The 23,208-nt window shown below is 33.5% G+C and overlaps 3 protein-coding genes across 5 annotated transcripts; 2 read left to right on the forward strand and 1 right to left on the reverse strand.

Annotated features, from left to right (window-relative positions):
* Window positions 1-390: 390 nt before the first annotated feature.
* sicily (NADH dehydrogenase (ubiquinone) complex I, assembly factor 6 homolog sicily) lies at window positions 391-1,787 on the forward strand. The gene is made up of 5 exons (XM_065368549.1): window positions 391-634; window positions 707-929; window positions 1,041-1,200; window positions 1,272-1,507; window positions 1,581-1,787. Exons 1-5 carry the CDS (start codon window positions 507-509, stop codon window positions 1,758-1,760), a joined length of 927 nt encoding a protein of 308 aa, XP_065224621.1. The 5' UTR covers window positions 391-506; the 3' UTR covers window positions 1,761-1,787.
* Window positions 1,783-22,826, reverse strand: LOC135848380 (uncharacterized). Of its 3 annotated transcripts, none has more exons than XM_065368310.1 (8): window positions 22,621-22,826; window positions 11,371-11,476; window positions 4,988-5,130; window positions 4,728-4,911; window positions 4,327-4,645; window positions 4,097-4,260; window positions 2,193-2,318; window positions 1,783-2,105 (listed from the first exon to the last, which is right to left on the reverse strand). In XM_065368310.1, exons 2-8 carry the CDS (start codon window positions 11,453-11,455, stop codon window positions 1,864-1,866), a joined length of 1,263 nt encoding a protein of 420 aa, XP_065224382.1. In that variant the 5' UTR covers window positions 11,456-11,476; window positions 22,621-22,826; the 3' UTR covers window positions 1,783-1,863. The 3 variants fall into 3 exon arrangements, with proteins under 3 accessions (XP_065224382.1, XP_065224510.1, XP_065224446.1); XM_065368438.1 differs by lacking the exon at window positions 22,621-22,826 and adding an exon at window positions 12,902-12,942; XM_065368374.1 differs by lacking the exons at window positions 11,371-11,476; window positions 22,621-22,826 and adding an exon at window positions 5,609-6,177.
* LOC135848668 (RWD domain-containing protein 1) lies at window positions 3,160-4,079 on the forward strand. Its single transcript, XM_065368664.1, has one exon. The coding sequence runs from the start codon at window positions 3,302-3,304 to the stop codon at window positions 3,971-3,973; it is 672 nt and encodes a 223-aa protein (XP_065224736.1). The 5' UTR covers window positions 3,160-3,301; the 3' UTR covers window positions 3,974-4,079.
* Window positions 22,827-23,208: the final 382 nt, after the last annotated feature.

The following is a 23,208-nucleotide window of genomic DNA, read 5'->3' on the forward strand; positions in this document are numbered from 1 at the left end:
AGAGTGGCCAACTCAGCCAACCTAGGAAAGGAAACACTAAACTTTCACTTCACTTCACCACAGAGTAACGAAGAAAATGCAGCGAATACGACAAAGCAAACACGCGGACGCGGAGCTTTTGAACTTGAAATAGAAAAGGAATCGACGAATTCGATCAAAAACACATAAAAATAGACCTTTACAGAGCAAAATACTCAACATTTTCGAATCAAAAGACGTGAAAACTGAAAACTGAAAAGTTCGCCAGACTCCAGAAAAAAAAACAAAAATAAAATCATGATAAAAATATCGAAATGACGTCATAACGAAAATGGACCAATCACGTTTGAGAGTCTAATCTAATCAAACCCAAACAAATCGAAACTTCCAAGCCCAAACCCAATAAAATTTATTGCCGGAAAATTTTTGTTATCACTTTTTACATTTTTCGATTTTTTTGGAGACTTTTCAAAATTTCCTTCATTTATTTAAACTAAATAGTATTATTATTTAATAAATTCAGCACGATGGTATCCTTTTTATTACGTAATGTCAACTTCGTAAAAGCCAAAAGTTTATATAAATCAGAGTCCTTCAACATTCGGCGTGTAAACACAAAAACCTCTAGTCTAGATTACTGTTTGAATTTAGTGAAGTAAGTCAATTCTTTCCTTATTTATGATTTTAAAAATACACAAGTGCTCTAATAAGTGATCATTCTTTACAGTAAATGCGACTACGAAAACTTCCTGTGTACTTTATTGCTGCCAAACCATCTGATATCAGCAGGAATAGCATTACGAGCATTCAACGTAGAAATCGCTAAGGTTCAAGATCACGTATCTGAAAATGTCATAGGTCTCATGAGGTTTCAATTTTGGGACGATACCATTGATAAAATGTTCGCTGGTAAAATTCCAGAGCATCCCGTTTGCATCGAATTGTCAAAAGTAAATAGGTATTTGAAATTTTGCCCATCGGTGTATTCAAATTGATGAAAATTGATAATCAATGTGTCAACATAGCTCCAAGTTATCGTATTTTTCAAATGTGTTTTTCAGGTAATAGGTAATAGCAATTTATCGAAGTTGTATTTAAAACGATTAATAGATGCTAGACGAAATCAGCTGTCGTCATTCCGTTTCTCAAGTATGAAAAAGGTTGAAGAATATGCCGATTTAGCCAATTCTCCTATATATCTCCTGTTATTAGAATTAGCAGGTAATATACCATTATTTATTTCAATTAAAACACAAATGTTTATATTATTTAATTTCTTTTTGTAATTTTAGATATCAAAAAAGTCGACGCAGACCACGCCGCGTCACATTTAGGTAGAGCTCAAGGCATAGCTAATTTATTACGAAGTACGATGTATAATTCTCAAAAAAATATTGTTTCGATACCTGAAGACATGTTAGTTAAATATAAAGTTTCCGAGGAAGATATTTTAAGGAACAAGATGGATACAAATATCAAAGATATGTTCTTCGACATTGCCACCGAAGCTCACTTGCACATAGAATCTGTAAGTAATCAATCACTGTTGAATTCAATTACGAATACTCCATCGATATTGATTATAATTATGGATTTTTCAGGTCGAAAAAATTCAAAAAGATCTAGATAAAGCATGTCGACGAATTCTTCTACCATCGGTTGCTGTAAAAAGTTACTTGAAACGATTAGAATCTGTTGATTTCAACGTGTACCATCCGAAATTGCAAAGAAAAAATGAACTTTTATCGTTACGATTGTACTGGAGAAAGTTGTTTTTATAGTAAATAATGAAAAAATGCAATATATTACGTTACTTTTTTTTCTTGTTTTAGGTTTTTTTTTTAAATACAAAATTAAAAAATAAATTATGGCAATGATAAAAAATTAAGCTTCAGATTGACTTTGTTCCTCAATCGATACAGTAATTTGACTGCTGGAGGAATTCGTTTCATTGCTGAGAGTACTTAGTGCAGGATTGAAGACTTCATTTCTACATCCTTCGGACACTGCGTAATTATTTTCTTCTAAAATATTCCCAAAATCTATATCGGTGATTGAAACATTATCGCGCATAGAATTGGAGTAATTTTCGTAGGCTGACGAATCACTTGAAAATATTGATAAATCTGAAATTGAAATTAATAATGAGAGAGTTTTTGATTTTGAACAATCTTACAAAGTGAATAATTAGTATTTGTTGAAAATTCACTTACTGGATTTTCTACTTCTGAAGGAAATACTTCTTTTCAGAGGAACCATCCACCAAATTGTAAGGGCAATGCCGATGATGCTCGTTAGAAAAAGAGCCGAAATTAATAAATAATGAGGATCTGAATGTTCTGCAAAAATAAAAAATTCAAATACATATTTTTGTTTCGACTTTCGAATTCGAAGGAAGTCATGATTTAAAAGTCGAGCTTAGTGAACAGTAAACTTGCAGTTGAGGTTGATTAATTGAAATTTGAAACGTTCCCTCGATCAATCAAAGGTGCTGAGACCCGGCGCGGCCTCTGGTCATTTTCAAAAATTTTTGGATTATGCTTTCCATTTTAGGTACAATCTAAATAATTCTAAAATGAGTAAAAACTAAAAAGCAGGTGCTAGACTAGATGAGGACGAGGTGCCCAAAATTTAATTTCAGATTTGAAAATTTGCAGCGGTTTGCAAGTTTAGCAAGTTGAATACGGAAAACAAATTTTTGTTTGGATTTGCCGATTTGGATTCAAAGTCGAAACTTGAAGGTCAAAGAGAGAGAGACGAAGACTCGAGAGTCGAGGGGCTCCATTTTTGATTTTGAATTTTGATTTTTGAGATAACTTGACGAGAGAAGAGAAAGAGAGAAAGAGACTCGAAAACTTAACAACCACTCAAAGACGTCTAAGTCAAGACTCAACTTAACCAGCTCTCATTTCATACAAATTTATTTTGATGGACTGGTCTGCTGTTTGAGTTGCTTGACTTTGACTAGGTTCAGTGGGTTGGGTTCAAACTTCAAAGTTCAAATTCAAACTTTAGTAGACAATACGACATGACATAAAAAAAATTAAAAATTAAAAACAAACATCAGCTGATCGTTTCTTATTCTACGAGTATTCTACGAGGCACTTCGAGATAACAACGTCACAAACGTTTCAAAAATATTGAGGCTATTTGAGGCATTTCACTACGGAGGCACTTCGAAACAAAAACACTGATAATTTTTATCACACAAAATCCGAGTAAACGTGTTTAAAAATTTGAGAAATTCGAAAAATATGACGCTTTGAGTAATTCCGCGCGTATATTCGATTAATTTTCGCGTTACTAACAAAAGTGCACCGTTATGGATTACGAAGAAGAACAATCCAACGAACTAATCGTATTAGAATCGATATACTGTGACGAACTAAACATCATATCAGATGCACCTCACGAATTCGAGGTTTCCATTAAATACTCCGATATGGAAGGTAATCACACCGAAAAACCTCCATCAATCGTGCTAACCTGCAAGCTACCTGAAAAGTATCCCGACGAAGAGCCTATTTTATCGATCGAAAAATGGGGAAACCTACCAGACTCCGAAGTAGACCGTTTAAAAGACCACTTAGACGACCTAGCTACTAAAAACTTGGGAACTGTGATGGTATACACGTTGATAGCCGCCGCTCAAGAATGGCTCAATGATTACGAAGACAATAACAAGAAAGAGGCTGCTTTAGAACACGAGAAAAAGAAACAAATCGAGGCTGATTTAGAACGAAAGAAATTCGAAGGTACGATAGTTACCAAAGAAACGTTTATCAGCTGGAAAACTAGTTTCGACGCCGAACGTGGCGTACTGAAAGTCGCCGAAGTAACCGAGAAAGTGAAGAAATTAACTGGTAGAGAGTTATTCATGAAGGATAACACTTTGAACGAATCTGATTTGAAATTCCTCGAAGAAGAAGGCGGAGAAGTGGTTAAAGTAAACGAAACTCTGTTTCAAGATATAGATAATTTGGAAATCGAGTAAATCCTTGTACCTAACTGTGTATTTCGTTAAATGGTTCGTTTTTTATGAGAAAAATTTCGCGTTTTTTTTTCCTGTTTTTAATTCTTAATAAATAATTTTTCTAATACGCATCGGTTTTATTACCTTTGAAACTTCTAGAATGGTGACCAGCGTCGTTAACTTGCATTAGTGAAGCAGCTTGTACATCGTTGCCTAAAATTTCATTAGTGAACGTGTAATCGTTTTTAACCGGCATGGCTGAAGTTGCTCCCATATGATTACCTAAGCCAGTATGAGGTAAATTGATCCTAAAATATGATTTTAGTTTTAAATCTATTCGTTTTACGTTACGTAGTTTGGTGTGCAACTCTTACCCAGCTCTAACGGTTAGAGTTTCTGGCTGGAATGTGCATAATACTAAAAACCTACGAGTACTATGCGTTAATATAGGTAATGTTTCTTGAACTAGAATGAAAGTTGAAACAGTAGTTCTGTTGACCATACTGCCGCAATATTTATGCTCTATTCTCAACGTATAAGTATCTCTAGCACTGCTCGCATCGCCTCCTACCGAACAGCTTTCGGATTTTGCTCCGTTGGAACTCTCTACAGCAATTCTACCGCCGAAATAAGGCCCAGTGGATACTTCCACCTCGCTCACGTCCGGTAAACATAGACTGGCTTTTGCTGAAACTAAAAATCAATCCAAGTATCATTATTAAAAATTCTCACGTGAGCTTTTTTTAAAATCGATAGGTATTATTTATAGACCTACATCCTTTCGTAGGCACTATTAAAGTTTTCCCATATTCTTTGGCATTTTGTGACTCGTGTCTCGACTCTAGTGGTCTTACTTCAAATGAGTAATTTGTAGCCATTCTAAGTGAACCAATTATTACAGAATACATTTGAAATTTTTTACTAACGAGTGATTCCAGTCCGGACGTCTTGTCAACTTCCTGAAGAAAAAAACTGGATGTGTAGAAAAATCGAGCAAAATAAATGCTATTGGTATATAATCGATGAATAGGTTACCTTCGTTCTACATCTATTCGGTCCCCAAGCTTGTAATTCGCAATAATGTATTTGAAATCCGTAAAAATTACCTCCATGTTTTGGGTACTCCCAGTATAATTTCACAGCCCTGAAATCTGGTTCGGCTCGTAACTGTAGAATTTCTATAAAATAAAACAAAACATCGTGTTATTATCATTATGTCATCATGATGGTTACCATCACCACCTCCATCATAACTGCAACGGCCAAAATTGTGATTCCAAACTTATCTGATAAATTTTCCAATTTTTCGAGGCATTCGCGAATTTTCTCAATAATATTTGGCCGCGCTCGGTTTTTTGTTTTTTGTTTATGTACTCGCTAAAATTTTGTCTTTTTTTTCCATTCCTTTTCAATTCGTTGGTTCGTCAATGTACTTTTTCTAATAATTTTTTTATGTACGCGAATTCGCGAAATTCATATAATATCTATTTGTTTCATGTACTTTTCATGTTTTCTTTATAAATGATTTTGTTTAATGACGATTTTTACTTTTCATATCGTCATGTTGGTTACATAACGTAACTATTCTATTAACGTAGGAATGGTAAAAAAAAAAAATGTAGGTTAATCAAATTGAAAATTCATTTTTATAAATACCTAAGTAGCTCTCTAGTTTATCTATAATACTTTCTCTCATTTTCAAATGATAAAATATACTGAATTTATTTTCACGATTCTCTTTCAAACTTTCGTTTAGGACGTCATTAATGCAATAAAAATAATAACAATACTAGCAAGTATCTAAGTAGCTTGACGTTGAAATAAATACCCAGATAAAAAATTGCCATGAAATAACATCAGCTGATGGCATCTAGTTAAAAGGGAATGGGAATTACGGTTTAGAATATAGTACAAAAATATCTGCTTAACAACTCTTTTGATGTGATGTGATTTTTTTACCTTCGGGTATAATTGGGTAATTTGTTTTGTAGGTACCTAATTGAATAATAGGGACAATTTTGTTTTTATTTGCTTCGTTCTCGATAGAGAAGAATAAAAAGAAGTAGGTAGGTAATGATGAAGAACTCGCGTTACGTACTTGGTCTTTTCACTCAAATTTTTCAATGTGCGTTTGGGTCAAACGAGTTTTTTCTACGAAGAGTTTTTTTTTCAATTTATTCGTGTATTTTTCAAAAAGAAATATCAATTTATTCGTTCACGTGCGAATTGCGAACGTTGTTGCAGGTCTTATTTTAAAACAACCTCAACTAACGAGGGAATTTCTCGAAACCTTCCCCTCCGATTTGATCGAGATCAAGACGTCGAGATCGCGATTTTTGAAAAAAGTATGGTCTAAATTTCTAAATTCGATTTCTGGCGAATTTTTAAAAATCCAAAATTGACTACGCATTTTTTTCAAATTTTTTAAATTTTATTTTAAAGTGACAGAAATTTGTACTGAAACTGATTTCAACTCTCTCGAAGCGAATTTCACCATTTCTGGCCATTTTGAATCTTCCAGCACGATTTTCAACACTTCCAGAATTTTGAAATTCCTTCAAAAGGTGCAAAAATTAATTTTGGCAGCTAAAAATCGAGTTCTAGCCTATTGTGGACCCATTCCGCGAGTTTATCCATATTTTGCCCAATTTCCAGACGGACATCTCAAGGTAGGATTTTTTCCACCACTGATCTAAGAAAATTCAAAAAATCAAAAATTTTCTGTTCGAATGAAAATGCTCTTGAAATTTCTGCGAATGGTCTTTACTAGGGCTAGGATTTTTATGCGCTAAAAAAACAGTTTTAAGCGCTTATAAAAAGCAGTTAAATTGGCCAAAAAAAGCAAAATTATGCCCTAAAAAATCTAAAAAAGCGAAAATAAGCGGTTTGTAAGTGCATCATGCGGCATATCAAAATGCAGGTATTTTTAAGCAGAATGCGGAAATCCTATTGAGTTTCCTTTCAAGTTTAAACTGAATTATTTAAATCAGAAAAATATCGAAAATCATTTATTTTGAATTTAATTTTTGAACAAAAACATTAAACGTACTTACAAGTAACAGATTACAAAATCTGGGTAAATAAAAGCTGGGTAATTCAAAATTCAAACGTTCGTTTGCGAAATCATAGATCAAAATGTTTAATTTTTTTTAGAACTAAAATAGTTTGAAAAACATTTTTTTTTTTGTTGAAAAAACCACAAAAATTTGAGCTTTTACAACGATTTTTTGTCATTTTCTTCGAAATATGCTCTAAAGTACTTGAAAAGCGCTGAAAAAGCGGTTATTGGCCATTTTTTTGCTGAAAATAAGCAGTTTTATGCGTTTATGGTCTAAAAAAGCAAAATTATGCGCTAAAAAATTTTGTAAATCGGCTTAAAAACCCATGAATCGCAAAAGAAACATTGTTATGCGGTATCTGCTACAGCGCATTCAGACAAGCATTTGCATAAAAATCCTAGCCCTAGTCTTTACTAATGTAAAACCAGCCCTCCCCCATCCCAATTTCGTAATTTCCAGCCATTCTAGAGCCTACAGCGCGGTTTTCGATTTCTTCAGAATTTTAAAATTTCTCTAGAAGACGTAAAAATTAATTTGGGCAGCTAAAAATCGAGTTGTGGTTTATTCTGGACCAATTTGACGAGTTTTTCCATGTTTGGCACGATTTCCAGAAAGACATCTCAAGTGAGTTTTTTTTTTATCAAATATGAGGAAAAAATTCAAAAAATCAAAAAATTTCCTGCCAAAATTGTGGTATATGTAAAATGTAGTTTTTTACCAAATTGGTCGCGAATGCAGTTTTTTGTCAAAATTGCCATAAAATGCAGTTTTTTGCCAAAATTGCCAAAAAACGTTGTTTTTTACTAACGTTATAAAATAATTCCTGTTTTTTTAATAAATGCAGTTTTTTTTGCCAAAATTGCCAAAAAATGCAGTTTTTTGCCATAATTGCCATGAAATACAGTTTTTTGTCAAAATTGCCATAAAATGCATTTTTTCAATTTTTTTGCTAAAATTGCCAAAAAAAATGCAGATATTCTTCAAAATTGCCATAAACTGGAGTTTTTTGCCAAATTGCCAAATATGCAGGTTTTTACCGACGTTATGAAAGAATTCCTATTTTTTTAATAAATGCAGCAGTTTTTTTGCCAAAATTTCCAAAAAATGCAGTTTTTTGCCACAATTGCCATGAAATACAGTTTTTTGTCAAAATTGCTATAAAATGCAAGTTTTTTACTAAAATTGCCAAAAAAAATTCAGCATTATATTAAAATTTCCAAAAAAAGCAGTTATTCTCCAAAATTGCCAAAAAATGTTGTTTTTTGCTACGTTATGAAAGAATTTCTATTTTTTTGATAAATTCAGTTTTTTTTGCCATAATTGTTGTAAATGCAGTTTTTTGGCAGGATTGCTAAAAATGCATTACCTATTGTCAAAATTTCCACAAAAATACAGTTTTTCCCAAAATTGCCATAAAATGCAGTTTTTTTTGCCAAAATTGCCAAAAAATGCTGTTTTTTGCCGACGTTATAAAAGAATTCCTACATTTTTGATGGGATTGACAACAAGTTGTGCTTACTTATTTGTCAATCAGGAAAATTCAGTTTTTTTTTTCAAAATTATCTGAAAAATTCCTAGAATAACTGCATTTTATGGCAATTTTGGCAAAAAACTGAACTTATTCTGACAATTTTGGTGAAAAAAACTGCATTTTTGACAATTTTGGCAAAAAACTGAACTTATTCTGACAATTTTGTCAAAAAAACTTTTTTAACAATTTTGGCAAAAAACCGGTCTTTTTTTGGAACTCTGCGGTAGAAAAGCATGATTTTTTGACAATCGCGGTAAAAAAAACACAATTTTATTGACAATCTTGGAAAAAAATGCAATTGTTTGACAATCTGCCGAATAGCTTTGTCACTTCTAGAATCAGCCCCTCAAATCCGAATTTCGCCATTTTGAGTCATTCTGAAGCCACCGATTTTAAATTTCTCCAGAAGATGCGAAGATTAATTTGGGCAGCTGAAAATCGAATTGTGCCTTTTCCTCGATCTGTTTGAAGGATTTATTCGCATTTAGGATATTTCCAGGTTAGCACTTCAACCCTCAAGTACGTTTTTTTTTTTTTTTTTTTTTTTTTTTATCGAAATATTTATGAGAGAAAATTTAAAAAATCAAAAATTTTCTACACGAATGACTTTGTTTTGTTTAAAACCAACGCCTCAAATTTGAATTCCACCATTTCTGGTCATTCTTGGAACCTCCTGCTCGATTTCCGATTATTCCAGAACTTAAAAATTTTCACCGAAGACCTGAAAATTGATTTGATCAGTTAAAAATCGAGTTGTGAGTTATTCTAAACCCACTTCCAACATTATTCATTCTGTAAAAATCGTAAAAAAAAATTGAAAAATAAATTGAAATTCAAGGAGAAGGCCATTGCACGAAAGATGTTCTATTTTTACACACAGAGAAAATTACGATTACCACATATACTTAGCCTACGTTAACTCGTGCACAAAACGTGTAGGTATCTTCCCAATTAAAGTTGGCAATTGTCATTTGCTAATTTTAAGAAGTTACCTCTGACAAGATCCATGAGAAGTCTATTGAAGAAGAAAAAAAATCAACTAAACATCAAATCTATACCTTTACCTACCTAACCCATACTTCATTGACTCAACATCACTTCATCAGATATCAACTATTTGGCATTTTAGACAAAGAAAAATAATACCTATTAAAACAATCCACATCGCAAGCACCTACGGTATATTTTATTCCGTATTATTTAATTAATTCAGGCTCTAACGGGCGCCCGTTAATCATTTTATTTTCCAGCGTCAACGTCGACTGTATACAGTTCGACGTATCTTCACTCAGTCTCATACGAGTACCTACCTATATTCATATAATGCACACGATCAACACGGATACTATCAAAGGAACCTCCCGAACTTGCATTGACCGATGTGACCCAATTTTTTTCATTGTTCGTAGACCCCTGGGGAGCATTTCGCAGAAATTTTCGTCGCTTTTTTCACGCTGAAGAGATTAAATAAATTTCAGTTGGAAAAATTCTGATAAATGAGGCATCATTAATCATTTCTGGTGGTTAGCAAAAAATCTAAGATTCTTTGTCTTCTTAATCCCTATATCTTTATAGAATTAGATAGGTGGAGAGGTATCACGAACGTTTGGAAATCATTAGGATCGCTTAACATCGTTTGTAGGAAAAGACTGTAAAGCTAAATTTACGAGTTTGAAATGATCAGAATAATAATACAGTTTATTACAAATTTTCTTAAATTCGATCGTAACTTCTCGAAAATTATTCTGAACTGGAGCTTGATGTTTCGATTCTTTTCAGAATAGAAAACATGACGCATTGATTTCATAATGGAGGCACATTTTAATTAATTCACACACGATCAGATTTTGAATGAGAGAGAAAATATCCTAAGCCAACTCTCCAATCGAAAATATTTATGTCCTGCAAATTCGACTAAAATCAAACGAACAATTGCAAATCTCTCTTCTGCGAACCTCTCCCTCTTGCAAATCGAATCCCAATCCACCGAAACTTGTTTCCACTCCATCATATTGTGATCTTACTCGCCTACAAATCAAAAAAAAAACATAGAGAGCAATTAAATTCCAAAAAAACACTCGACAAAGACATTTGAACGGTTCGTGTTCAAACCATAAACTATTCTATTCGTATACATAAGACCATAAGTCGTCAGAAATCATACATCATTCGAACACGCGGCTCGGGCACAGCGTCAGCACGTTATCTTCTACAGCACAAGTCAAGTTCACGGTCTAGGTACAATCGTATTCAAAGATCACGTGCAGTTCTGGTTTTCGTATATGTCATGATCTACTAAATGAGCATTAAGCGTGACTTCCAAGTATATCGAGCTTCGAGAAGTAGATAGAGAGAATAAGAAAAAGGGATCGAAAAACAAATCTTTTTTTTTTCTTCCAAAGACAACAAACCATCGACCATCGTAGATTGTCGAATAACCTGAATAACTGGTAGGCCGCGTAGAACATGGATAAAAGTAGAATAAATCGATGATCAAATAGATTCTGCGATCGGCGATCTGATCAAATACGCTAGTACTCTGCTGAAGTACGTATAGTGCTGTACCTATGTGCTCGTGTCAACGGAAGGAAGTTCCATACGTTTTGGTACAATTACCGGAAATAAGGAACGTAGCGGTCACTGCGGTTGTCGCACGATGCTAAGGTCGATAAACGTTTTCTACGGTGTGGATTTTTTTCTTCCTTCGTTACCTACGCATTTAATTACCTGGCGAGATGCGGCGATGGCGATGGCGATGGCGGGTAACACGTTCGAGAGATTTACGAGACGAGACTACTGTGTAGTAAGAGTATACATAAGCTACGTACCGGTTAATTCTTTCACAGCTCGACATATTACAGGTAGCGTCACAATCAGTAGTAATTTTCCAGTTATTGTCGCATACAGAAGCATTATTCCACTCCTGTTTGGGAGCTGAAAAAAAAACCAGAGTAATCGTCTGAGAAAAAAGTTTACACATTGGTGAAAAATCGACTATCCTATACGGTCATAATTCACATAGGTATATGGCGAGTTTGTTTAACAACAATAGACTCGCGTCAACATTATTACCCACTTTACAATGGGTAATTTAGAAGCAAAATGAAAAAAAAACACCACGCATCTGATTTGAAATTACTCCGTGATGACTGGTACTTTTCTATCGTAGATGAGAAGAAAAAAATCGATCAAATACGCAAAATTATCGTTTACGCGTCGAATAGTGCTATATTTTTGGGGTCACAATGTCATGGTTGTAAGATTTCAGAGAGTCGAATGAAATGTATACGCGAATTACGGCGTCGCTCATCGCAAATAAAACGCGAGCATATTTGATCGTTTGGTTCAGTTCAGACAAATAATTAGCGTCGACGTTATTATATTTGTATTATTAAAATTAACATCTGACATCGATGCAACGAGCGATGTTTACGACTGTGCAGCAAATTAGCACCGGAACCGGTTCAAATCAGGTCTAAAAGTGGAGTACCGGACGATATGTAATTCGTAATGTATTATGTAAAGTATAATATCTATGGTATGGGTAATGATTTTTTAACTCGATGAGTTCTTGAATTTGATATTAATTGTTTCATAATCGGAATCAAACTGGAAATAGGTTCGAACTGATAAGTACTTAAACGAGCCAAGCCATAATGAAAATTGCCCATTGCGTAGATCACGATTAGGCCTAGGCACAGAAAAAGTTCCACTATAGGCCCCAATTTTTCCAAATTGAAAATCAATTCCACCAAATGGACTGTCCGTCGATGGATTCTGCAACATACAAAATATCACCTGAGTGAATTGGTACTGGGTTAAGGGGATGGGGGTGAGGGTGACAGTAAGCTGTCAGCTCATCTTAAAATTCAAGATATTGATTTTCATCTGAAGTGGCACTTTTCCTAGGGAATTGACTAATTTCGAACCGATCTCATTTTTCTGCACCCCTTCTCCAAGTTTCCTTTGACAGTTTGAGGTACAGAAAGCTTCCACGAAGGTACTAGAACGACAAAAGAATTTCATTTTCGCGATAGATCAGACGAATGAATGAATCAAAGAGATAAAGAACTGTCAACGATGCAACTGTTTATGTTCGTCGTTCGTCTGGTATACAAATTAATAATACACCGGCCGGCAGGTAACTGGTTTTAATCAGATCTCGTCTATTGAACGTGTTATGGAAACCTACCGAACGATGTGATCCCCGTAATCGATTATATAATATATTCAGGTATAATCTGCGCACTTGACTTTGAAATTACATACTGCATTGTGTATTCCTAGATTGTTTCCTATCATTATCACAATCTCAATTACAGCGAGTGTATAAATTAAACCGCAAGATATTATACCTACACTTTTACGAGATAATTCCAAGGTACAAACAGTAAGCTTGATGGTTCATTACTCATTAGTTTGGTTCAATACACTTTCCTTTACACGTACTTATCGAGTGGTAAATGGTAATGTGAAATTACACACCTATTCGGATCGTTTTGAGTGATGAGAATTTGATCGAATTACACGCGAGAAGTTTCACTTTTTTGAAAAATCTCATGCACGAATAAAAATTGTCTAATTACCTATCTATTGTTTTAAAATTTTAATTAGTAATTGAGGCTGCAACCCCTGGTGCAGCGCTAGTGTCGATATTAGTGATAACAGTTGAAATAGGGGTCTGATGTATTGGATTATATAGCAAAATTTTGAATTATTGCATTATTTTATAACTGAAAGAAGTAAAGACTTATTTAAATGTAAGCATCTTTAGTAGAATTTCACGCCCTTTCATAAAATGTCAACAGAAAAATTCTACGTGCAATATTTTCAGAGATATTGAATTTCAAAGAATGTTGAAATTCTATTTCTTCGTCATCTTTTCTATATTTTAGTAATAATATTTTAAAATAGTTGATACCCAACCTGTGAAAATGAGTTTTATATTTCAGTGTGAAACAGGAGTACATAATTTTGAATAGATATTTGATATTCGTTGTTTTGTAAGAGAGATAACAGCTCTAAAAGCATTCACTATCACTTTCACTAACATCAATTTCTTTCATCATTAAAGATTTTGTAAAGTTTAAACTGAAATTTAACTAACAATCAAATTAAAAATCATGAAAATACACGAATAATACGAATATAGAAATAAAAAAGCGCTAAATCAATTAAACTGATCATAGTGATTACTCAGTAATCACTGAATCACAAACTTTGAAATTCAATATCTCCGAAATTATTTCACGTGGAATTTTTCTGTTGACATTTTATGAAAGAGCGTGAAATTCTACTAAAGGTACTTACATTTAAAAAAGTCTTTACTTCTTTCAGTTATAAAAAAATGCAATAATTCGGCATTCTCCCATATAACCCAATGCATTAGACCCCTATTTCAGTTGTTATCACTCTTATCAGTATTTTTAGTTCCAAAAGTTGCAACCTCAATAATAATGCTACTTATTTTTTAGTGATAAAAATATGATAATGAAAAAAAACAGGTTGATACCCGTTTCTGACTCTGTTACCTATTCAGTTTGGCTTGTTATGAAAGTTTCAGTTTTCTCATTTTTTTAATGCCTGAAAAATTAAATTTCATTTTATGAAGCATTTTCGTCGTTAAAATGAGAAAAAAATTGTAAAAGTGATCGAGTTGTATAATTTTTAACTGAATTGAATTTGAATAAACTAGAAAAAAAAAGTGGAAAGTTGAAAACAGAAAATTTGAGAAATCATTAATCCTTTTTTTGGTTTTAATTGTAGCAACACTGATAATCTTTTTTTGTTTTTTAATAAAATGGGAAACGGAAAATTAAAAAATAAAAAGAAATTTTACCATTTAAAAAAAATTATGAAATTGAAAGAATAAGCTGAAATGAAAATTCCTGTTAACGTTCGAAATCAATATAATATTATAATCAGAGAGACAAGTCGAATGTTTGCAATTTTCAAATTAGATGCAACTCTTTCTTCCTTTTGACCTCAGAGTATTCATTCATCAATTTCTGATTCACTGTTAACGAATCGAGATAAGTTTGATTTCAAAAAGAATTTTCGTTACTTGTGCAATGTTCTACTTCGCTTCACCATACGTATACTCAAGAGGGAAACTCGAACTATTCAGAATCATGTACTCAAGTTATGAATAAGCTGTGAGTGATACCTACTTGCTTTGCTTGGGCATTAGAACAAGCAAACCTATGTAGCTATCTGCTTTACATTAGATATTAAACATGAATTTATGTTCCTAGATCTCTGAATGTACCTGGTAAAATCACATATCATCTATACGTGAACTTTACAAATCACATCAACGTTGTTCTCACGATTAACATCAAAAGTCGTCCTCAACAATACTTCCTGTCCGGCAATAAGAGACGTGTGATGAAAGACATCGCTTGTTTAGGATTTCCTACGAATAAAATTAGATTCAGTATCCAAATGCGTGCCTAGTTGAACACTGTCCCTATATATATTCGCGGTAGCATTGGCTCGCGGACTCTCTACAACGATCTGCGAACGCGCAAATTCGAATTTACCTACAATGTGCGCTGGCAAACGTAAAATAACTAAAAAGTGCTGCAAAAAAACGCGCTTCACCGAACATCCTAATGTTTATAAATTCAACCATCAGATAAGCAGACCGTAAAATATCCCAAGGTTGGGAATTACACCTATTCCAATCCTATCCGCAATACTTCTGTACGAATCTTGTGGGCGTTTATAAATTTCAACAATTACTCAGAGAGTCTAAAAAAACGTTAGAATTTGGTTAAATTGCTATTACATTTTTTCCGCTCATTTGATTACATGTTCATGGTGGTCAGTGCGCTTTCAATGTAAATCGTAAATCAGCTATTATTGTCGGCAATTGAACTCTTCGCGTTTATCGATTGAAATGCAATGTACGAGTAGGTAGAAGAGAGAGCAGTAAAAAAAGAGTAATAAATTTCAACGTGGAGTGTTCGATGAGGTGCTCCTTAAACGCCAGTGTAGGGTGTTCGCTTCTGGAGAGTCGATTATATATTTGGTTTCATTTGAGATTAGCATTGCAGGAAGATGATTCATTGCTGTATTACATGAGATAATCTATAGGTAATTGGTGAGAAAACATTGTGAAAGAATGAGCTTACAATTTTGGATTATTTTTATGGTCTGAAAAATCACTGCAATCAACTATGTATCTACCTGATCAGTCACCAACACAAACAATCGTCTACAAAATTACTTGCAATTAAAGATCTCCAACATTACTCCTATATCTTCTTTCAGGTAGGTATAACATTTCAACTAGAGCAACTCGTGTCAATTAGTAATTGACCATACCTATTCAATTTCAATTAATCGACGTCAGAACGATCGAAACAACGAGATAAACGAAAGTGAAAAATCATTACCAAAACATGAGACTGATCCAAGCATGTATCTCTGTTCTCTGAAATATACTTTGGACGCGGTTGGACGCGTGTATTCATCTTCAATTCCTATATCTATGAACGTACAGATACATAGAGTTTGGTGCATTATTTCACACAACACACAGCATTACGAAGATGGACTCTTATTATTGAAAGAGTTCTTTCATTTCTTTTTTTCTAACGGTTTGAAATATGACATTCTGCGTGATACGCGAACAGACGCCTTTTATCATTTACTGCCATTCTGCCAAATGCGAGACTTGTAGGTATTACTCTGCCTCTGCCAAGTATACCAACTCTTAGCATCCGATAACAATTGAGAATGAATATTTCGCGCTTCCTTAATGAGGTCATCGTTGAACGAGATTCCCTAATGAATGGAGTGTGCATAAATGTAGGCCGATGAGAACGATAAACTATAAAAAATTTTCATTCTGCAGATGACAAACGTCTAGCAGCATACATTTGGTCACGAAATGTACTCTCAGGTCTCAAAGATTTATATCTATAGAGTAGCAGAGTGGTGATGGGAATCAAATTACATATGTCAATGGGTATAACCGTCCACTTTCAGATCTCATGGTTATAAATTATTAAACGAATTGGCAGTTTAATTCTGCGATATGCTCGGGTGGAAAGAAAATGAAAGTAATTGGTACAAAAAATTATTCGCATATGTGAAAATTTAGCAACGTGAAATCGTTATGTAGAATTTTTCAAGACTCCAGCTTAATTGGAGAAGTACCTATAGGTGATGATGAGAGTTGTAACGAATCACAAAGATCAAATGTAGGTATTTTATTCTTTCATTCGTTAGATATGATCAAAGCAGCTCCCTGAAAAAGAGCACTCAAAGAGAATTTCGTTTTAAGAAGGTTCAAATCGTTAAAAAAAAAAAAAAAAAAAAAAAACACACACATTAGAATAATTAGGTACTGAAAATAATTAAGTACCAATTCAAAACTAGGTGATGAAATGCTATTTAAATTCCATCGTTTTTTGGTGATGTTCAGTAATTCACTTACCTACTTGTGTTTAATGGGGTTTCAAGTATTTTTTTTTTTTTTTTTGATATTTTTGCTGAATTTTGGAAAATCTTATCGAAATTTCATCATTTTTTTTGTTAATGTACATTTTAAACAAATTTACAGATTTTTAAAACTGATTTTATATATATTGAAATTTTGAAAATCGAATGTTCAAAATTTCGAAAAGGTTCCAAGTCAGGATTTGCAAAAATTGAAAAGAAATCCCACATTAACAGTACATATATTAGAGTTGCTTTATTCAAATTCTCAAGTTCATCATATTTTTTGTAATATTTTCTATTAATTTTTTTTTTTTTAAATTTTCAAAATCTTGATATGAAAGCACCAGAATGGGCGGTATAAAAATCGAAATTTTCGAATCACCTTCCACACCAAGGAAACATATCCATCTCCGGTGTGTGAGTTGATCATTGACACTGGCAAATTTTAGCATTATTTCCTTCTCAGTGAAATGATTACAATACGTGCATTGTGGTTAGACCTACGTCAGTCATGCGTAAATATTGTTTATTTCTCCAATAATGTATTTTCATTGCCTATACCTTTACCTATGTACCTTTATGCGTCGAAACGATTACAAAGATTTTCTGCATCAGCGTTTCAACGTTATCAATTTTAATTGCAGGTAAAAATTCATGCACGTGAAATCCATCGATGATGAAGATGAACATAGCTAACCCGTTAGTAATAAATTTAATCTTTTGTTTATACCTCCTACAACGAAGATAAAATAACCGAGGTAAAAAAAAATTCACAGAAACGGGTTAGACAACGTTTCGTCTATCAAAAATGTACCGATGCAAAGTACGTCGAGCTATTGGTTTATAAAACGGATTCGCCATGATTTGCAGTTCTTCGCCCTTCTGGCGTTGATTTAGTTTCCAAGACGTTTAACTATACCTAATAGTAAATATCAAATTTCCCAGCCATTAACTCGACAACGTTTATATTGCAATTCATTATAAGGTACTGTATTATTTGATTATTGCATCGCAGGTAGGTACATGATTTTGAAAAAAACTACATAAAACATACACATTTCGTATTGTTTACCATGTTGTAGGAAATGTCTTTGTAAAAGCCTCTTAACAGTTCCAGTGCGTACCGTTTAAGTATAATTACGAGATTCGAAACAATGGCTGGCTATGTTTGCTTATTCTTTTAACATTAACGAAGAAGAGAAAAAAAAAATGAATCGCCGTTGAAAACAATCAGCGTAATAATTAACTCTTTTTTTCATATACAAAATTATACATTAGGCTTGAACTGCAAATACGAGTAGATGTTTGAATCTGTAAAAGGTAGCACGTAAACTGTAACGTGGAAAATCAAGACCGTGTGATCACTCGGAGAGTTCTTCACATAAACTATTACCTACAATACATATAATGACAGTCGTTAAAACGGCACCGCTCTTAATGGCCGAATTTTCATTGATAAACGGTCATTAAGTAGGTATAGGAAAAAAAGGCGAGATAGTTTGTGTTTATATTGAGGTTAGTGTAATAAGCTTGGTGTAGAAAAAAAAAGGCTCATCTCCAATTATCTGCCTATATAGGAGAACCAGCATATTAGGAGGAAATGAGGAGTCGAAAAATTGTGTTTGTACAGGTAACTCTAAATACCTACCTACCTCGTTTATTGACTTCATTTAGATGTAAAAAATTGTGAAAATCTTTAGCAATTTTGGTCGCCAAAAATAAAAGAGGGATTGGGATAGATACCTAAATATGGATCTACCATAAAGTGGTCACTTTGGTGCTCAAGTGGAAAAATTAAGAGACAAGTAGGGATTTTGGTAAGTTTAATAATTTGTGATGGAAGCCTCAATAAAGCTACATCGAAAAACCATGCAGTGCATTTTTAGCCAAATTTTTGTAAAAAATGATAGCTATTCTTGCAGTAGGCCCGACAGATGTATATTTATAAATTTCAGCCTCACATTCTATGACCAAATAAAGTCAAACTTGGGGAATATAGTTTTCTCAGAAATCATATTTGACCCCCTGAAGGGGAGGGGGAGGGGTCAAAGTTGAAAATTACAGAAAGGCAATTTCTTGGTAGGGACATATTTTGGCTTCCAATGGATGAAAAGGGTCCAAAATCATACCATTGGTCACGACCACCCCTGCAATCAATATATCCAAATTTCAGCGTCCTAGATCATCCCCATCCCATTTAAGGTGGTAAGGTGGAAAAAATCTTATTTCTACCACTATTATTGACCCCTCCTACCCCTAAAATTCACCTAGGGTGCCCAAATTTTCATCATACAATGGCAGGATGCCACTTGGGTGCTTTTTGCAGGTTTTGACCTTCCAACCTCGTTTGACTCGTTTCCTGGGTCAAAAAAGTGGATTTTTGGACTATTTCACGTGTTTTTCAACTTTTAGGGAAGCCTGAAGCTCCTGCAAATCGACTTGGAGGGTCCAAAATTTTTACAGCACGATGAGAAGATGTACTATGTAGAAGTGCCTTTTCTAGGTTTCAACCTCCGATCCTATTTGACCCCTCTCCAGGGTCAAGAAAGTGCATTTCCAGGCTATTTTACCAATTCAATGTGTTACATGACTTTTAGGACAGCCTTGTATGCTAAAAAATGTGAAAAAAATCAAAATTTTACCAAATTGACCAAGAAAGCTGAAATTTGAGATATACGCTATTTTCGACCTGCCAAATCGATTGGAAACGGTTTCAAACAGTTTTGAGATGTTCTGGAGCCTCCAGCAGATTTTTGAAACTTGAAATTTTCACAAAATTTCTTCAAAAGAAGTTGTAAATCCGAAATTCACGTTGCATTCCCACTTAAACTCGCTAATAAGTCAACTGCTGGCAAATTGAAGTGATTTCGAATCCTCCAGCGATTTTTTGAAAATTCTTGGAGCCTCCAGTAGATTTTTAAAACTTGAAGTTTCCACAAAATTCCATCAAATGATGTTGGAGAATCGAAATTCATTCTGTAAACTAATTTCAAGTCGTTTTAGATCCTCCAGCGACTTTTTTGAAATTACTGGAGCCTCCAGCAGATTTTTCAATGCTCGAAATTTCCATAAAATTTAACCAAACAGAGCTGGAGATCCAAAATTTATTCTGGACTTCGATTTCAACACGCTATCGAGTCGGCTGCAGGCGAGTTAAATTTACTGGAGGCTCCAGTAATTTCCAAAAAATCGTTAACCTTCCTAAATTTTAATTTTTCAATCAATAAACACCGGCATCGTATTTAAAAAGCCCACAAAGTTTTCTGTGCAAAAATTTGGCTCTTATGTACTGCTACGACTATTTTTTATTTTTGGTAAATTTTTAAAAATTAAATCTTGGCCGAAAAAATGAAAAAAAATATAAATTTTACCTAGTTGACATGGAAAGCTGCAGAAATTTGTATATCCGTATTTTTAACCCCCCCCCCCCCCCCTTAACTATTTTGAACAGTTCTGGAGCCTCCAGAAAATTTTTGAATCGTCGTTTCTGCAAAATTTTACCTAACAATGGAAGTACATATTTCAACTGTCACAAAAATTTTTGAACCGCACAGAGAGTAATCGAAAGATGACCCCAAAATATACCATAAATCCATTATTCGAGTTTTAGCGAATTTTTGTAAATTCAAATTTGAGACAAAAACAGAAAAAAAAATCAGCAAATTAACCTAGAAAACTGAAATTCTGTTCATACCCTATTTCCAACTTCCCAAGTCGATTGGCGATTGGTTGGAATGGTTCTGGAGCCTTCAGTGAATTTTGATGTTTTCATTGTTTTCAAAAATAAGTATCATTACCTACTTACCAAAAAAAATTTGGATTTGAACCGACATAAAAATATTTTGAATCTTTGTACCTAAATCGATCGAAACGGTCGCAAATACGGAAAATCCAAGTTTGCAAGAGCTGATGAATTTCATTTTCAGGCGATTTACATAGTTTATTTCAAAAACTGGAGAATTTGAAAATCCGCTGGAGGCCCCAGAACTGTTCAAAACTGTCACCAATCGACTTGGGAGATCGAAACTGAGGTACAACCCAAATTTCAGCTTTCTTCGTTGACGTGTTAACAAACGGTGATTTTTTTCCATTTTTTTCAAGAACAAATCGTCAAAGAAAATTTTGGATTTGAACCGACAAAAAAATTTTCAAAACCAAGTTCTTAAATCGATCGAAAGAGTTGCAAAGATGGTAAATCCGAGTTTATAGACACTAAATTTTCTTTTCAGCCGACTTACAGCATTTTTTTCGAAAAGTGGAGACGCCGAAAATCTGCTGGAGGCTCCAGAACGGTTTAAACCATCAGCAATCGATTCGGTAGGTCGAAAATAGCATATAAACCAAATTTCGACTTTTTAGATCACTTTGCTAAAATTTTGATTTTTTTCTATTTTTGGCCAAAATTTAAATTTTTATAAAAATTTTCCAAAAATTGAAAAATGAATTTCGGGGCGTTAAATTTTGACTCGTGGTATATTTCGGAGTCTTCTTTCGATTTCCTAATGCACGGTTCAAAAATTTTTGTGTCTTTATTCCCTTGTAAGGAATGTTGCAAAGCTAAAATTTACTTTATAATATCCTGATTTCAACATATTAATTCTACTGGAAATGGTTTTTGGCCGCTTTGGAGCCTCCAATAATTTTTCAGAAATTTCAATTCATCAAAAGACTCGTTGAATCAATTTCAGTACTAATAATTATTTCTCATAAAATTCTGGAAAAAAACATGAATCAAGTGAATAAAATGTCGAGAAAATTTGTCGTAAATAAAAAAAAAATTAATAAACATTGCATGGAGCAGGCCTAATCTTTTATTATGTGGTTTGCAGATGGCAGAATACGAAAAATTAAATTGAAAATCAAATATTATTGAGGCTAATAAAATAATTTTGTATTTTGAAATCATACCTATGTGATTCCGTAGAAATCTTTTTTTTTTTTTTTTTTTTTAATAAACAATTGATACGAATTTATTTTGCGACAACTGTGTGACCCTAGATTTTTAATCTTCAATCTACCCATGCTTTGTGAGCTAGGTAGATAGTAGTGATACTCTAATTTTTCAATAATTACTCCACCATCAGCAAAAAACTCATTATTGTATTCACTTACCCATTTTTTCGTGATTTTTAGGATACAATTGTGGTAAAATCATAATTCAAAATTCAAAATTGTAGTACATATTTTTCATTTTCTTCTTCTTTTTTAAAAAATTATTCAAAAAAACGCCAATTTCTCCGAAATTGGTCATTGTCAAGTGCTACGTTTTGTTACATGAATTAGGTACCTAAATTTGGAAGCCTAGTTACATAGGGATAAGGCCTACTTACAAATTTTCTGTACAGACCTAATGCAGTAGGTACCTTTTTGGTGAAAAATATTTTTAAAATAAATAAAAAAATCGATGAAATTCACCCAACTTTACATTTTAAACTTATACACAGATGCAACCGATGGTAAACAAAAACTTGAAGTGCAACATGTGAAAAATCTAACAGATAATCTACAGACCAGCAGGAAAATTTCACTAGTATAGATATCCTAAATCATTTCCGAACCAACACACCATGAAAAAATTTCCGTAAGTTGATGAAAAAAAAACAAAAAACCGCAATAAAAGAAATTACCTCATGTATCACTTTTTACGGAAAAATTCGCGCACACGTGATAATAACAGACGAAAATGTTAACTCGGTTAATTCATCGGCGACACTGAACTCAACTGATCAACAAATCGAAAGAGTTACCAGACAACGTGAGTGTGGTGTGAGTTTGCAAGACCAGCAACAAACAGCCAACACCAGAAGTATTCCTGCTCCAGTCTAATTGTTGCGGTTTCAATTTATCTTTCCGTGCAGTCTCACTTGGTTGCATTACCGGTGCATAGGCTACACAACGGCCAAAGCCGGTTTTCAGACTCTCGCAGAATTTCTATTTTAATGCAAAAAAAAAATCCACGCTTGATCAACTCACGTGATAAACTCCAATACTGTGTTAAAGTTTAGCTTTGTAAAAAAAAAATAGTAATAATAAAAAACAAAAACACTGAAGCCACCATCAGTAAGTAGTAGTGAGATGGTAAAAAGATAATTATACTTTTGAAAAAAAATTAATGATAGTAGATTATGCAGGCCAAATTACTAATTTTCTGTTTAATTCTGAAGTTTTAGTGGCTATACAACTATAGGTAAGTACCGAAGAGTGAGTCGAGCTCA

Source organism: Planococcus citri, chromosome 1 (assembly GCF_950023065.1).
Source record: "Planococcus citri chromosome 1, ihPlaCitr1.1, whole genome shotgun sequence".
Lineage (NCBI taxonomy): Eukaryota > Metazoa > Arthropoda > Insecta > Hemiptera > Pseudococcidae > Planococcus > Planococcus citri.